The sequence below is a fragment of the Dermacentor andersoni genome, chromosome 6 (genome assembly GCF_023375885.2).
Source record: "Dermacentor andersoni chromosome 6, qqDerAnde1_hic_scaffold, whole genome shotgun sequence".
Classification (NCBI taxonomy): domain Eukaryota; kingdom Metazoa; phylum Arthropoda; class Arachnida; order Ixodida; family Ixodidae; genus Dermacentor; species Dermacentor andersoni.
In genome coordinates, this window is record NC_092819.1 from 49,148,657 (window position 1) to 49,166,518 (window position 17,862).

Sequence of the window (17,862 nt, forward strand, 5' to 3'; positions counted from 1 at the left end):
GAACTGAACCAGCAACCAGCGGGAGAACGCCACAGCCATTGCACCACTGCAGCAGGTAGATACCACATTTCATGATAGCACCTGATCACATACGTGAGATAGCTACCACTACCGTGCAATCAATTATACACCACAATGCTTGCAGCTCACCTTAGACCAGGCCTTTATTGGGGCCCCCTGCTTCGCCTTGTCGAGGACGGCTTTCACGTTGGGATCAAGTTCGCTTCTGCAAATGGAAACAAGTGGGCATTATATAACAGTTACAGCTTGCAAACGTGGTCTGGAAACAGAGATAAGAAGGAAAGAAGTGCTAGAGGAAAGCCATTATAGTCCACTCACTGGCAGCAACAGGCAACAATTTGAATGACGTGACAGTTCTGCGGAAACCCACCGGGTGGAGAGAGGTAATTAATTAAGGGAAAATTTGACATCCACCCAATCGTAGCAATTGCTATAAAGGAAACCCATACGGGTTTCTAAAAAAAAAAGCCTCGCAGTTGAAGAAAAATTCATCCTGGTTGACTTTGCTCTGCCGTCTGCTAGCCCCCTGGTTAGCTCAGATGGAGGAGTGGCTGCCCCGGAAAGGCAGTGGTCCCGGGCTTGAATCCTGGATCAGGACGAATTTTTCTTCAACTTCGAGGCTTTTCTTTCGAGGAACCCATATGGGTTTCCTTTGTAGCAATTGCTAAGATTGGGTGGCTGTCTCATTTTCCCTTAATCAACAATGTGAATGATTGAGTGGTGGGGTTTGACACCTTAGTAAGAGAAACCTAACAGAGGAGGGCTCCAGAATAACTTCGACCCCTTGGGACTCTTTTTACTGTGCACCAATATCTTTCATATACACCACATAAGAATTTTACAGCATCAGCTGTTGAGAAATTCATTCAGTATAAAGTAGACTTTTGTTAAATCGACTCTGGTTAATTCAATCCTAACCAAAGGTCCAGGATGGTGCCCATGCACTTCAATGGGCCCAAATTTTGGTTATTTCCGTCCTAAAATTGGCCTTCGCCAGATAATTCGAACTTGACCAGTCAGCATACCCGTGCCTGATCCCTACAGTGACCCCAATGGTGACCCTTTAGGGGCAGCATATTGCAGTGGAGCTTAGTGAACAGTGAATGCGTTGAACACATGCCATATTCCATCCAAATCAGCTATTTTTGGCCTGCCCTAGGAGTATATTCAAGCAATAATCATAGCTCACAATATCTGAGTTCGGTATTTATCCTATTATAACATGGGCCTGTTTTTCCCGAGAAAATTGGGCTTAAAATTGCCCGTGCCGTACAATCATAGATGAAACCAAAAAGTCTTGGCGGCGTTTATACGCTTTACCACATAACACGGATGTATAACAGCGAAGCTGACTTCAGGAACCCGGCCACAATTGTTTAACATTGCTTACCCAATTTTCTTTCTAAAACACCAGGTGCACTGTAGATTTTGACTCAGTTTAGGAGCTTTAAAGTCATTTCTACGTTACTTTTCTGCTGTGGACACATATAAGGCGGGTGCCCGTTTGATTTGGGGCATTTCAGAATTGTACAAATACTGGCAAATGAATCAATTATGTGTTTTGCCATCTTTTTTCGGCATCTTGTTTAATTTGACATGCCGGATAATTTGATCAGTTTCATCGGTACCATCATGGTTGAATTAACGAAAGTAAACTGCATTAGTGTCTATCCTGTACAGGCTGACATTCAATTGTGTGCGTACGTGCACACAAATGCCATGCGCACGTGGCATGCATGTGATGTGGTGGTGTATGTGTGTGTCATATGCAATTGTGAAAGTCATACATATGTAATTGCGAGTGAGAGGTGCCGCGAGTGTTTCAATGCCAGCACCACCTGACGAGGTGGCTAATACCCCTGTCAAACGGGCAAGTTAAGTGCACTTATGGGGAGTGCACTTCGGGACCCGGAGTCACACTTTAGATTATGCGGTGCTAAAAGGGAAAACCGAGCGCACTCGCACTAAAAAAAATGGCAACACACTAAAATCATGTTTTTTGAAGATGTAGATTAAAATAAAAAAAGATCTTCATCTATATTTACTTAAGAAAAACAGAAAATGTTTTATCATAAAAGTGTTACAAGTCAAGGCCGGCCAAGATTAAAGCCCCTCCATACACGTTTCCGCCGACAAGCGGCGGTGGCGCGTAGATGGAGGGGCTTTAGCCAAGATGAATTCCTAGCCAGTCCAGAACAAAATGGTGGCGTGCGACGAGGCGGCATTTGATCTCGCTAGAACAGAATATAAGCGAGTTCTGTTCTGATTATATTGTTAAAAGCTGTTTAACAGCTAGAATGAACATCTGTGTCTTTTTTCTATGCATTACATTTTGTATTGTTGAAACCGCTGGCGTCGCGCGAGGCTACGCACTCGACCAGCAAACTGCGTTCCGTGAACGCACTCTGACCAAAGTGGACTCTTCTGAGAGTACACTCCGCTTGCGACGTTTAGATTTGGAAAAGTGCACTTAAAACTGAGTGCACTCTCCGTAGGTGTACTTAACTTGCCCTCTTGACAAGGGTATAACTCAGCCAGGAGAGGAGCTTGCTTCTGTTTTTTAGGCTGTGGGACGCTGGCACTTGCGGACTGACTGCATGCTCATCGATGCGCTCAGTGAGACTAACTGGCAAGAGACTACCTACTTGGCTTGGAGTACAGCACTGAAATGGGCTAATAAATCACTCAAATACGTTTCTGTCCACGAGACTGTGCCTGTAAATGACGTCATTATCCAGCATGGGTAAACATTATTCGCTGGGTATCCAGGCATCGTGAGTCGAACTTCCTTGATTACTCAAGTGTGTCTGATTGGAGGACTATTCCTTGTATGCATGTCGGCTAGTTGACATCGTTATGTAAAAGGAGCAATAAATGTGCCTTTTAAGTATGCACTACTCCATTGTCATTTCCTCTGTTACCATGAGCACTTGAGACCGGACAACATAAATCTGTTTCTCACATAATCACCCTATTTGGAATGTGGCTGCTGCAGCTGCCAATTGAACCAGCCAGCTAAGTCTCAGTAGAAAAATACCTCAACCACTGGTCTATCATGGCAGGTAGTGATGGGCACTACATGCAACCACAGCTGTGCTATTGAGAACCATGTCTCATTTATTCGAGGCCTGTGAGCTACGTGAACAAGGAAAGCGAAGCTTACTCACTTGGAATGGTAAAGCTCCAAAGCCAGCGTCTTGAAGATGAAGGCCACCAGCCTACATTCTTGTGTCGCCACCGCCTCTCCCATCAGGGGAAAACACACCAGGCTCCAGAACGACTTACTATAAAAACCATGGGAACCGGGCGGTAAGCAAATGATGATAGTACAGCAGAGACACTATAACGAAGATAGTACAGATAATTTCAGCGCAAAAAAAGCCGATAGGTAAAGGTAGCAAACAGTGTTGACTCACTTCTTACGCAGCAGCTCCATGGCCCGCAGCTGGTGGCAGGCCCACAGGCTGTGTATGAACTCGATGCATGAGCAGTGCAGGTCTGCGGGACAGTAGTCCACACCCTGGAAATTAGTGTGCTCGTCGTTACATTGCAACGAGCACATCATGCAAAATTTACATCATGCCCCAGGCCCAAATGCATTAAGGGCAGTTTCCAAACTCCACCTAGGGGCCTTGTCAAAACATGCCACCTTACAACGGTCTGCTGCACCTGCTGGGCAAGCCTGATTGCACATGTAGTCACACAACACCATAGGTCGGCATACTTTAACTCCTCAATACACTCATTTGAACTCAAACTCATTTCTCAGTCGCAAGTGTGAGCATGAGCAAGTGATGAAGAGCCTGAAGGGATGTGAATATAAATGCAAGTCAAGTGAGTGCCTCCATTCACACCACATTCACAGTGGGTGCGAGTAGGAATGCGAGTAAGTGCCCACTTATTCTGCCGACTCATGCACAGCACACAATGAATATAAGTAACGCAGAGCACGGCTTCCGAGATCAGCAACTGCTTTGTATCCCTCGTCATCGTAAATCTGAACGCTGGTCAAAAGCAACTTGGCTCCCGAGATTCTGAGCACGTGCAAGCGATCCAAGAGGCCATCTTGCGTGTGACCCTTCTCTGTTGTCTGGCTTGTGGCAGTGCTCCGTATGGAATATCCCTGGCAGGTGTGCAACGCAATACACAGTGGTCCCACACAGCGCAGCAGTTAAACAACTGATGCAGTAAATCTAAAAGCATTGCCTGGAGCAACAACAGTGTTGCGAACAATGAACCTGCAGTACAACTGAATCAAAGAGCACAAAAATAATGAATGTGAGCAGATTACAGAAAAGCTCACTCACTCCTGTGGTTTAGTTTGTAAAGGAGGACATGACATATTGATACAAGAGACACATTACAAAAACGGAGTTTGCTTCTGTCATACTTCAAGAGTTGAGAAAGCTCACACTGAAAAGTGGTCAGGGTGCAGTTATGGTTAAATGCAGTTACTGAGTCATTACGACCTCCTTATCACTTAAGGATGCGCCAACCGGCTCAGCAGACTTTCATTTTCTTTTGTCAACAGTTGTGCCTTCGAACAATATGAAATAAATTTTGTTTGCCCATTTTGCTTCCTGTGCTTTCATTTTCATAGCTTAAAAATATTTTATTCAATCTGAGTTGAAAACTTCGCTGTTGGCACAACCTTGTTCAAAACAAATGCACTGTTTGTTTTACAAAACAAAATTCCTTTATGACTGTGTGCAGAAAAGTTCTGAAGAAAGAATGTTGCAAAACCAGTACCCACCTCTTGCTTTGTCTTCAAGATCTGCAAAACTTCACCCAAGCACAAACCCAAACCTGAAGAGCTCTGTGAAAAAAAAGAAAAAGAATACTGTTATGCAGAAGATTTTGCAAAACTCAACACAAAATCAACTTGACATCTGACTGCCACCATGTGTTAGTGCAGATGTGAAAACTATGTGTTCTCATTAACTCTTTAAGTGCCGTGCCCAGTTACTCGTCTGTGTGCCGGTGAACCCCGCTGGGCACGCCCGAGTAAAGCTGTGTAACAATTTCAAGCCACTCCCTCCCTTTCCCAAGATATAATTCCCGAATGTGAAACATAGGTAGAATGGTTGCGCCATCTACAGAAAAGTAGGTTTAACTAAAACTGTACGACAGGTTTTGTTTTTATACAACAGATGATGAAACAAATCTTATGGGTCTGTTAGTGTTGCTTGTGTCTCTTGTTTTCTGACATGGTAGATCGGCATGAAAAGCCTGGACCTTTTTTGGACGATGCAGAAATTGGAAAAAAAAAAAGAAAAATACACCCCTTATGAACTTTGCATCAGAAGACCTTGATGTTGATTGCAAGCTTTCTTCAAGTGACATTGACTATGACGAAAAGGCCAATTTTGTATTCCACAAAGCAGTCATCCTAACTAAAAGCATTAATTATAGTTATCATCATAATATCATTAATTATCTAATATTTGTAGAAAGATTAGAAGTCTTTGTAAAATAATTTACAAACTTATTGTACTTTAAGTTTATTTTTTGTGAGTCAAGCCAGGAATTTAATGCTGAGATGCAAGTGGTGAAAGAATAGTGCCGCCAGCATTACAAGAACCCAAAGATGCTTGCTGCATCCTAGCTGTGTTCCAAAGAGCCACCACACCACAAGTGCACGTGTGCCACTGCACCACGTGCTGACAGACCGGCAGCTTTGTGCTCGAGAACCGGATGACTGGCACGCAAAGATGAAAACGACGTTCGAAGAATTGAAGCTCGAATGAGATTTTTGTTTGAGTGTTGAGCCCCTTGATTGACAGGCACAGGTTTGCCCAGAATAAATTTGTTTTCTCAGAAACGGCTGTCGTAACTGTTCATTACAATACGCCGAAGCAATGAATTGAGCAGCTCTGTTTTGGATCAATTCGATGACAGCTACCATCGCAGAACAATGAACCAGCAACCCAACCTCAACACTTGGGATGCCCAGGTAACATGTGCTGGTAGTTCTGACATAGCCCACAAACCCAGGCAACGTTCAAAAGCGTACCAATGAGGCATCGCCAGCGGAACCAGAGGAGGAGGAGGAGGGCGTAGACGTCGGCGACGGAGTGGTGGTGCCCAGGAGCAGCTCAAACAATCCAGGCTGGGTGCGTGTGCACACCGCCAAGAGCTGCAGGAGGGCCACCTTGAGACGCACGTCCTCAGTGTCCTTGCTCAAACGCAGCAGCAGCTGGTCGCGGAAGCTCTCCGCATCACGCCCCAGGCATGCCAGCAGGGACATCGGGTACAGCTGCAAATCGGATGGGAAGAGGAATGTTGCCCTCTATGCGAGAAATGTGGTCGCACATTGTTATAATGAAATCACAGCCAACATGAAAGTACCTCTATTTTATCTGATATTCATTATAAGCATACATTCGTTAAATGCCTGATGTCAGCAGTAAACAATTTAGATTTACTTTGCCATATGCGATAATCTGTTATATCAGAGTTTGTTATATAGAGCCCCGACTGGGTCTGGCGCAACAACATTTAATTTTTTTATGAGAGCAACCCAGCGTAACTGTCAGCATAAAGCAAAGCTCCAGGAACAATTTAGTTGTTATTGTTCAGTTGTCACTGGTGTCCTCTGTTCGAAGCGTGGAGGGGCTTTCACAACAATCCAATCCACTATTGCAATGAAGCCACAACTAAGGGCAAAATCTGCATATCGCCAACACCTGCCCAAACACGTACTTGAATTTAACAAATTTGTGATGGGTCTTACAGGCACCAAAGGAATTGATTGACTGGTGTCACTTAGAATCTGAAAGAGACATCTGGGCAATAAAAATCATGGAAATTTGTGCGTAGCCCAGGTGTATTTTTAATCAAATTAATGTAAATTGTTTGGTTTTTTGACGTGAACTTAAATTTAGGTACTGTACACAAGGGGAATTTATACTTTCCGGCCTGCCAGCACAATGCGACCACCAAAGCTAGGAATCAAACCAACAACCTTGCGCACAGTAGTGGGTTGCCATAGCCACTACTGAGGTGGCTTGCGCAAAGATATCGGTACCTGTCTGGAAATAACGCCCACCTTGGCAATGCGCTTCAGCAGCTGCACAGCAAGGGTGCAGAGACGCGGATCAAAGCGCAGGTACAGAAAGCGTGCCACAGATACGGTCAGGGACGGTGCACCACCAGCAGTCTGGCTGGGCGACACCAGCAAGCGCTGTTCCAGAGGGGAGCCCGCACCGGCGCCCAGCAGCAGCAGGCGGTTCAGTACCGAGAAGCACAGTCGCACAGAGTTGAGCAAGTCTTTCGAGTGGCGACTGCATAGGGATGCCAAAACAGGGTTGCAAAAGTGGTTACATAAGAAACTGACTAGCCATCCCGCCACACTGAAAAAAGGGTAGTGTGGTAGCGTTAAGGCATCTTGTGATTCAATGATTATCATTTGACATTGCTTTATTACAACCACCTGTGCAACATGCTACCACTTCTCCTGTCATGTGCCTGACTACGTCGCACCATACTTCTGCTCCTCTTTCACTGCTCTGTTGCACTCACTACGCTGAGGACATATTACTTGCCTACATTGCCGAAGGTCAAGTTTTGAAATGATCACACTAAAATCCTCGTATGGACGCATATCATTAGGATAGGTCCACCCATGCTTTTGATGATGCCACCTCCAGGATCGACCCGCTTTATTTTGCGTCTACACCGAGAATGAAGGCCAGTGACTGCATCCTGTACAATGCTATGACATTACAGATCAAACCTATTGCATTCAACAGCCACCTAGCTCTAGTGAAAACTCCATTTAAGCGAAAAGCTTGAGGAATGCAGATGAAACTTGGCAGTGCTGCAGGGATTGCTTTAGTACGCTGTTCGTCACTTGCCAGTGAAGCCACTAGTGAGCAACAGATGTCAATGAGATTTCATCTGCCTTTAGCGCGCTTAGTTAGTAAATGTCTCTGTCAACAGCAGGCTCTTCGTTTCCAATCCACCTTGCTCTACTGCCAACAGCTAGTTTACAACTACACCGTGATCACTTTTGTAGCATTGCACAAGTAAGATAGCATTGAGGATCAGAAAGTCGTACACCGCAGGTGAAACACTGCTGTGCACTAACCCTTAGGGGGGTTTTGTCACATCAGTAAGTCACAGACTACAGCACATTTTTCCGACTTTTCAATGTGCAAATAATTTACAAAAAGAGGAACAATATGAAGTCGTCATCAGCACATAAAGGTATGACCATCTCCTCAGCCAGCTGTTCCCATTGGGAAGGCTTGCTTCATAGCAACCCATCAGAAGGAGCAATGATGGTAAAGAATCCAGTTGGCATTTCAGTAGCTAGTTGATCGAGGCCATTCTTAAGTGATGTGTGATGCTTTCTGTATTTCCAGAACTGAGCAATTAAGCAATCAACGGCGAGCAATCATGCTGTCGCAATCTCTTTCAACAGGTATCATTCCAGATGACTGGAAAGTGGGAAAGGTCGTTCCCATCTTCAAATCCGGTAACAAAAACTCACCTCTGAACTACCGACCAATTTCCTTGACCAGCGTACCTTGCAAACTCATGGAACACGTCATTTACTCTTACATCATGAATTTCCTCGACTCTCATAACTTCTTTCACCATTCTCAACATGGGTTTCGTAAGGGTTTCTCTTGCGAAACCCAGCTTGCCATCTTTGTTCATGACCTTCATGCTAACCTTGATGTTAACGTACAAACTGACTCCTTATTTCTTGACTTCGCGAAAGCTTTTGATAAAGTACCCCATAAACGCCTAATTTTAAAATTGTCCTTCTTAAACTTGCATTCGAATGTACTAAATTGGATAAAAGAATTCTTGACTAACCGTTCACAAGTAGTGTTTACAAACAACAAATTATCCAGCCCACTTCCAGTCTGATCGGGGGTGCCTCAAGGCTCTGTCCTCGGCCCTCTTCTGTTCCTAATATACATTAACGACCTGCCTTTGCATGTGTCTTCTAATATCCGCATGTTTGCTGACGACTGCGTTATCTACCGAACCATCACTAGCCCATCTGACCATATGATTCTACAACAAGATCTCGACCACATACTACAATGGTGTGATGACTGGCTAATGTCCCTAAACCCTACTAAATGCAAGCTCATTCCCTTCACTCGTCGTAAAATTCCCCTTCACTTCACTTATAACATAGCTAACATTCCTGTTGAATCAGTAACCACTTATAAATACCTTGTAGTTACCTTATCTAACAATATGTCTTGGAACATGCACATTGCTAAAGTCACGTCATCAGCTAACAGAACTTTGGGTTTCTTAAAACTGCATTTACGTAACGCTCCGAGACACGTAAAACTACTTGCTTATAAATCATTAGTGAGGGCTAAGTTGGAGTACGCATCTCCCATCTGGAACCCACCCGAAGTAGGTCTCACTAATACCCTAGAATCCGTTCAAAATCGTGCTGCTAGATTCATTCATGCTTCGTATTCATATGAAATCAGTGCTTCATCCCTCAAAGCCGAGTGTAACTTATCACCTTTATCCTGTCGCCGACGCATTGCAACCCTCTCTCTATTTCACAAGTTCTTTCAATCGCCGCTTAATTGCGCTCCTTACATTATCCCTGCAGCTCACATATCTCACCGCACTGGTCATTCCTTGCAAGTTTCTCGCCCACGTGCCCGCACTAAAACATTTTCTGCTTCATTTTTTCCCAGAGCAGCAAAAGACTGGAACGGCCTTTCTCGCAACATCGCCATTATCACCTGCCCATCAAGCTTCATGCATAGCATATCAAATATAACATCGCACTGATCGGTATCAACAATATTCTGTCTAACAAAAAAAAAAAAAAAAAAAAAAAAAACCCACCCCTTATGTAATACCCCCTCGGGGGTCTTTAAGGAAATAAAAATGAAAAATGAATGAATGAATGAGTGAAAATGAAAACAACTGCTTGTTGCCAATGGGTAGTTGTATCATATACAACATTGGTATCACATGCAATATTAGCCTTGATGCATTACTGTCCAGGACATCATGCACTCAATAGAGCAACTTCAATGGACACACTCATTGGTGAACGCATTATGATACAAATGAAGGTTTTAAATCGCACCAATGCTATGTGGCACTCAACCTTACTGAAAAGGTAAACTGCTGGCAGACTCGCCTCACCTTCCTTCAAATTCAACAGCCCGTGCAACAAATTCCTCAGCGGAGACGATAAGCCGAAGCAAAGCTGAACATGACTCGCCGTGAAGCAGGCCATATACACAGAGTTCAGTACTCCTGCAATAGAAACACAGGTGAGGGTATAAGAAACGCAAACAAGCAAAGAAAACATGTACAAGCAAAACAATAAAAAACAGCACAACTTTCTTTTCAAGATAAGTCACTAGAGGGGCTGAATAAGTGTATGTTGAGAAAAGTGACAGTGGCAAGCTGCCAAATTTCTTCATTGATTGGGTGACTGATTGATTCGTGGGGTTTAATGTGTCAAAGCAACACTAGTGCTATGAGAGACAATGTAATGTAGGGCCCTAGATGAATTTTTACTACCTGGGGTATTTCACATGCCTTTATACCTAAGTGCACGAGAGTTTTTCCATTTTGCCCCCGCTGAAATGTGACTGCCGCAGCTGGGAATCAAGCTCACGACCTCACGCTCAGCAGCAGAACGCTCTAGCAAATGAGGCAGGTTTCAAAGCATAATGTTAACCTAAAGCAATGATGCATAAAAAACACAGGTGAGGAAAAAAGCATTTTTTAAATAACTTTTGCAAGCCGGGTTCAGCGCACAAATGGCTAAACTACATAACAGACGCTACAGAATCACTTAGTAGTTGAAGCGACAGTTCGTTGGAACCATGTGAAACCACCCAAACTCGTAAGCCCATAATAGAAAACTGCTAAATGTCATCAAGGCCCTAGCAGATAACATATTTTTATGCCTATAAATTGGCTATGCATAAAAATGCAGCCACAGTTACAACATTATTTAGAATAAAAATTAATCATTACAGTATCATTCACTGCTGTGTGAAGAGTTTGAGTGGCTTGCTCTAATGTACGAGGCAACGGCTGGCGGCGATTGATGGGTCCAAGATATTGTGCCTAGGAACATGCACACGAGTGGCAATATTGATAAGTGTTCTTGTTTTGGTTGGTGTGCGCACTGCTTGCACTGCACAGGGTAATGGTACCAAGCATGCGGGCTGATAATATGCGCGATTCTTCGCGGTACTAGCACACCGCTCGACCGAGTGCACATCTGTAAACAAAGACACTTATCATAGTTGCCGATTGTGAAAACCAATCTGCGCAATTCTGCCTGTCTATTAGGCTGCGCATGCTTCTGGGTGCGCTATCTCGAAGCCAGCAGCTGTCGCCTGTGTAACTGGAACTGGCCGCTTGCATGCTCTACACAGCAGTGAATTGTACTGTACGCTCATGCACATGACTCACACCAGTAGCAGTGTACATCAACATTACACTTAAATCATCACAAAAACAGCCTGGAACAGTTGTTAGTACTATGTAAAGCTCCAAAAACAATCTTTTTTCGTATGTTTAGTCACCTGATTTTTGCTCTCACTACAGTACTCCGTCAAAATGCGATACAGCTTCACTGTAATGCAGTGGGCCTTCACAGGCAAATTTTTACTTCAGGCGCAGCTGTATGGCAGATGATATGGCACTGCCGCAAAGCCATGACTGAAGGAAAAACATGTACAGCCTGCCCTGTGCCACTTTATTAATGAAGTAATGCATGTTGATCTTACGCACAATTCTTTATAATAATACATAAACAAATGGTTAGACTACATATAAAGAATGAGGTGTCTAGGTTGAGGACTGACCATGGGTCATCCTGCAAAACACATTTCATAACTCAAAACACAAACAGCAGTTATAACAAATCTACACGAAGTAATTTGACACTGTCATAAGACACGTAAGAATGCACGAAAATACTTACAAGAGACGAAGGAATTGACAAACAAAACTTGAATGCTGAAATGCCCGACTTATTCTTAATAAGGAATGCCACAGTTGAACCCATTTATAATGAACTCAATAGTTCTGTGAAAAAAGTGGTTGTTCTATCAGTAGTTCGTTATATGTGGACATGCCCTTCAAAACACGGAAAAACTTGCAACCCAGTAGCTGGCGTCGGCAGTGACGATTCGGCACCATTTTGGCTGGAAATTAGAATTTTCAGTACCTTCATTTATGTTCCTGGCACTTTTCTGCATCTAACTGCAAGTTTCTGTTAAAAATGTCATCGAAAGGACGAAACGCAGCATAGTAGTCCCTTCGTAACAGCACCTGGCCACTTCTGATCATCTGCCATTTTGAAAGTATGAGTACATCTGCCACCATCTTTTTCTTCTTGAGTGTGTGATATACTTTACCATCAAAGAGACGAGTAGACTCTGCATACAATAGCGAAGTATTCCAATTGACTGAAAGCTGAAACTACCATGGGGCATTTTGTAAAGGTCTTGCCATAACGGCTGCAACATCAGTCACACGAGTGCAGAGAGCCATGAATTGAAGTTCTTTAAGTAGCCTCAGCCGAAAAAGTGCGTAGTTCAAAAGGTAGAACGCCATCGCGAACCACTATCAGCAACAACATACACGAAGCGTCGATGAACCATAACCGCTGACTCTGCAACTTTACGTGGCAGCGGTGTGCTGTGCCACGTTCAGACGACACGGGCCGAACTTGGCCGAACTAAATTTAACAAAGTTTTTCCTGAAATAAATGAGGAAAAAAAGTGGTGATTTCTTTCTAATTTTGACACAGATGGGTTTTTCTTCGAGCATGCGCCATAAAGCTAATGCGTTAAAACATCTAGGCACCCTAGTCATGACCCTAGCTTTATTCTGACGAGGCTGCTTTCGTTATTTCATGGTTTATGTGACAGATGGCTGGATTAGTGGCAAATGCGATGCCGCCATAGCTTTTGCGTGCCACTAAGTTACAATTTTAGATTCTGAAGGACCGAAAAATTTCTTTCTTGATTTTACAAGCTTCCTGATCTAACAAAACAATTCGAGCGTGGTAACCAGTTCGTTAAATCGAGTTTGACCTGTATTACTACTTTGTACTTAAATTTTAAAATTTCTAGAACACATTGCGTGTATGAAAGTGAGTAGGTATCTCGATCATCATGCAGCACTTACCCTACAGTTTCTGCCTTCAACTTAGCGGAGACGGTAACCAGTCGGTGGAAAATATTTAGGCAGCGATGGCCGATGACGTCCCTGTCATGTGGTCTGTTGTACCTCCACTTGTGAAATGAGGGAAAGATGTCCTGCAGCACCACAGCTAAGCATGCCAGGAAATCTTCATCTACAGTCTCCACAAAAGTCTGAAACCAAGGAGGTCATTCAATGCTGGACTTTCTATGCCACAGGAAGCACAGAGTCACTATTGGCAAGATATCTCCTCTAACTACAGTCTAACTACAGATACCTGCTCGAACTAAAGGCATGAGTTCCACAAGGAAATTACGCAAATTCATATTGACACAAGTGAGATTATCTGTGAGATGTGTTTCACGTACGAGCATTATGTTTCCTCTCTGGTAGATCTGTGAAAATCCACACCTGCTCTAGGAAAGCGCAATGCTCCTCGCTAGATTGCAGCGAAAGCGGTCGTGGCAGAAGGTGAGATTTATTCCAGAATTCCAAGCTGAATCCGTGTCCTGACCGCGGAACAAGAAAGGTCTGATGTCGAACAGCCAATGGAAGATGTGAACCCGCTCCAGGCCAACTAATGGGAAAACAAATTTTTTGCCACGCATTGGTGCCGTTCAACGTTCACTGAGACACTCTTACGCAGAAAGATGAAACCGTTTGTGAAACACAGTCGCTGCGCTTTTCCTGAGGTGCAAGTCTTACTGACTTGCACCACCCTGGCAAGGCATGCACTCTCTCCTTGTCCTTCAGACACTCTTTCATTCAACATTTCTTTTAACAGGCCTGCAGTTGTTTTACTAAAACCACTTTCTGTGGAAAAAAAAAGAAAGAAAAATAATGCCACAATAGGCAACTGTACCTCAGCAACAGCAGCAAGCAGCTTCAGAAAAGCAAGGCAGACAGGATGGTCCCCGATAACCCTTTCTTGGGATGCCATGGCTTGACTCAAAACGTTGCCTGTGACCATATAGCCCCTGTGAAACAACAAACAAGTCTATGGTGAGACAAGCGTATGGGCAATTAGAATTTAAATCGGCACAGGCAGCTATGTAAAACTTCATGCTGCAACAATTTACTGTCAAAAAACCTCCCATGGGATCACAAATTGCTTAAAGGGCCCAAAACAACGTCTGATAATTTGAAGACCTTTTCAATAAATACAGTTGAACCTCACAAGAGTGAAATCGGCTGAGAGCACGAAAAAATTCGCTTTCTCAAGAATTTCATTATTGTGAAACAAGACAGCACAGATATGTAATACGTTCCAGAACTAAACACTGCTGTCAAAATTCCATTAGCTTAGTTTGGCAAGCTCTGCTCGAGGATATAGAACCACATTGCTGACAGTACAAAGTGCGCTGCATGCGTCTATAAGCAGTGGCAGTACTGCTGTGGAGCGGTATTCTCAGTCAGTTGCTTTTCGAGATAGTACAATCACTTTTGTGAGATTTTGCATAGCTTGGCACTGGACAGAGCAACAGCACTCCACGCAAGCAGCAGCATTTCTCCAGCAAATGCTGTCGTCCGTAGATGCCAACGTGTCCGGTGCCGAGCACAAAAAGAGTGATCGTATCTCGTACACCCGAAGACAATCAATCGAGATTACGGCCCCTTCGCGCAAATCTACTTCTGGCGCCGAACCCGCACACGATACCTGTTGGGTGGCCTCAAAGCCAGCGTTCTGAGAGCAAGGGATGTGTATTCCCGGATGACCGCTTAATCACAGCGCGATGTTGCTGAGACTGCCATCTCAAGTGCCATAAACAATTTCACGTCGGTGGGACGTAGATTGCTTTGTTTTTGCCAAATTTTTCTCTCCGAGGCATACATTGTACACTGCACTAGGTGTGTAAAAACTGTCGCCAGATGTTGGTAGCAGCATGCGTGCAGCTTCAAACGGGCGATCAACAACCAAAACAACCATGTGATCGCTTCCGGCACTTGGTTGTTTTTGTACACAAAAATGGCAGCGCCCACAGAGTGTAATGTCATGGTATTCCATGCAATTTTAGTGCAAAGCAATTGCATTTGAGCACATTTTGGAGCCTGCTAGCCTTGTGTGAGTAGCTAATATGCAGGGTTACATTCTGGCAAATTTCCTTGATGTGGGATTGTAGCACAGTGACATTTCATAGTCGATAGGTACATAGTGCATTGAATCCTATGGCTGTTCGCTGGGGATATGAAAACATTTTGTTGTCGTGAGAATTTCGTTATCGTGGATTTCGACTGATATGAATGATGCACGGAATACTATGATGATCATCTATGGAGAACATGGCGGTGCTACACGCAGTGGGGAGCCACAAATCAGCGTGTTTAAATTGTTACTGTCTGCTTCTTACTAGCAAAACCAAAAGCTACGTCTTTATTTTTTCTCTGCCTTTCTTTCTTAGAAGGTACATTTTGCACCACTAACGTTAGCCAGCAAGTCACTGGCACAAAACAATCCATTTCTCACAAATGTTACGCTGCAAACAGTTGAGATTCAAGTACTATTATTCATGTACAGCTTTGCAGGCATACGCCACACAAACAGAATGTGCACACAATCGCAAACATTTCAGAAGTAGCGGCGACTTTTTTTTAAAAGTACAGTACCAAAATGGCAATTTTTTTAAGTGACCTGAAATATTTAGAAAAGATGTTTAAAACACAGAAATATCCCTGAAAGCCTTGTGCAGCAAAGAATAATTTTTTATTTACTATTATGAACCGTCCATTTCATTTCTTGGAACTTTGGGGAAAAGTCATTGTAGAGCAAATAAAAGAGACATAGAGACATGAGACCGGATACCAAGGGCACTATAGGTGTCTGGTCTTGCGTTGTATCTGTTTTATATGCACTACAATGGCTTCACCAAGCATCAACCATTAGGCCAAGAACAAGTTATTTCATGGAAAAGATTGTTTGGTCTTTAGTGTTCCTCCACTGATGCTATACAAACTACTGCAGACTACCAGTGGTATAACACTCAAAATACAGCACTGCGAACTGTGCTTTCTTTCACTACCTATCCACGATTGTGGCTTCCCAGTAAATATCCTTCCCACTGCTGCCCTCTCTCATGCAACAGACAACATAATAGCGCGTTTCTGTCGGATTCACAAGCTGCCATATAGTGTAAATAAAATCTTAAGGGGCCCTCTCACCAGGTCCCATAACAAATTTTGGTTATACGCTGGAAGTTATTACGTGGCCCCTGAGGACCATTCTAGCACAAGAACTTTTCAAACTGGTTATGAATAGCAGAGACAGAAATATTTGTAGTGTCATGAACCCATGATTGCAGGAGGCAAGCTTCACTGGCAACATAGAACACTCTCTCTGCCTGCCCCATCTGGCCACCACAAGCGAAATTCCTTCCCTGCATTCTTCTCCCATACTGGAGCTGGAGAATCATGCCACGTATACATCATGAGCCCTGCCTTCTTTTCCTTTCTTTTACATCTATGTGATGCGAAGCATTACATATGTGTCAACTGCAGTTCGGTCTGTCAAATATTTTAGTTACTTCAGTTTCGCCGGTTAGTAGAGTTTTTGTCTAGTTTTCTTTCAGAAACGTATGAATGAGGTTCAACTGTACTTTGCAGACATAATTGTCAGTGTGCATTGTACACATTGCGCTTGTCTTTTTAAAAAGGCCAAACCTGGTGACGGGCCCTCTAATGAAAGTGCAAATGAAAGAACAGCTACTACCACGTATATGCTGCTGAAAAAAAAAAAAAAAAATTTGACAGCATCTTTCTGTCACAAGTCATTCAGAAAGTGGCGAAATATCAATGACAAGGTGAGCTTGTCATCAGCCAAAAAGTGGCAAGCATTCATGACGAGCTGAGGATGTCAAGCGCCCTTAACCTTTTAAAACCAAGACATAAAAATACTTCAAGGAAATGTTTATTTATCGTGAAAATGTGCAAAGTGCACTGAGAATAAGGATATAAATGAAAAGAAATGTTTTTCAGAAAGTTCTTTAGCAGCACGTTTGTTGCCTGTAGGCAACACCAGGCAGAACAGCGAAAGCTAGCTTCACTGCAAGCCACCTGTGGCTTTGTGTGCAAGTTGTACAGAGTGTTCTCGTCGGATGTGAAACAGAGGGGCGCATTGCGTTTCCTCTACATCAACTGCGTGACATCGCTGCGGCCGGAGGTACTGCATTGGGTGTTTCTCCTCTGACCACGCTTTCACAAGAAAATGACACCTGTCCTTCAGGGCTGCCAGAGGACACTTAGCCATAAACGCCACACTCAAAACCGAAAGTTGTCCAGAAAATCTGTTGTTTTGTTTGTTGCCTGTAGGCAACAGTCATCCATAAAGGGTTAAGTGGATAGGGTTATACCTGTGTGACCCTTTACAATTTCTTTCCTGCACACTTTGATGCATGAGCAATCTGTAAACCAAATGAGGGACAAAAGATGCGCATACTTAACAAGTTGTTCCACAGACTTGGGCTGCGTGCTGAGAGCAGGAAGCAGACCCGTCGCGACCAGCCGCTTCCAGGATTTTTTGGGACTCTTATCAGCCAAGATGGCTACCACCTCAAGGCACTCTCCCAGTACTTCAATTGGAGGGCTCATCAGGGGAGTGCTCAGGAGTATTAGCCTGAAAGAGAGAAAGCAAATGAGCTTTTAAAGGGGCATTAGAGAGAAACAACGATCAGTCTA

At 43.7% G+C, this 17,862-nt stretch overlaps 1 protein-coding gene across 1 annotated transcript in view; it reads right to left on the reverse strand.

Moving 5' to 3' along the window:
* Nup188 (nuclear pore complex protein Nup188) overlaps positions 1-17,862 on the reverse strand; it is a 75,184-nt gene that overhangs the window by 27,209 nt on the left and 30,113 nt on the right. Inside the window, exons 23-32 of the mRNA XM_050170852.3 lie at positions 17,624-17,800; positions 14,057-14,171; positions 13,180-13,367; positions 10,165-10,278; positions 7,070-7,304; positions 6,035-6,277; positions 4,775-4,837; positions 3,438-3,541; positions 3,189-3,305; positions 151-226 (exon numbers count right to left, since the gene is read on the reverse strand). Of these exons, the coding sequence (XP_050026809.2) occupies positions 151-226; positions 3,189-3,305; positions 3,438-3,541; positions 4,775-4,837; positions 6,035-6,277; positions 7,070-7,304; positions 10,165-10,278; positions 13,180-13,367; positions 14,057-14,171; positions 17,624-17,800 (1,432 nt within the window). The remainder of the gene's footprint in view (positions 1-150; positions 227-3,188; positions 3,306-3,437; positions 3,542-4,774; positions 4,838-6,034; positions 6,278-7,069; positions 7,305-10,164; positions 10,279-13,179; positions 13,368-14,056; positions 14,172-17,623; positions 17,801-17,862) is intronic.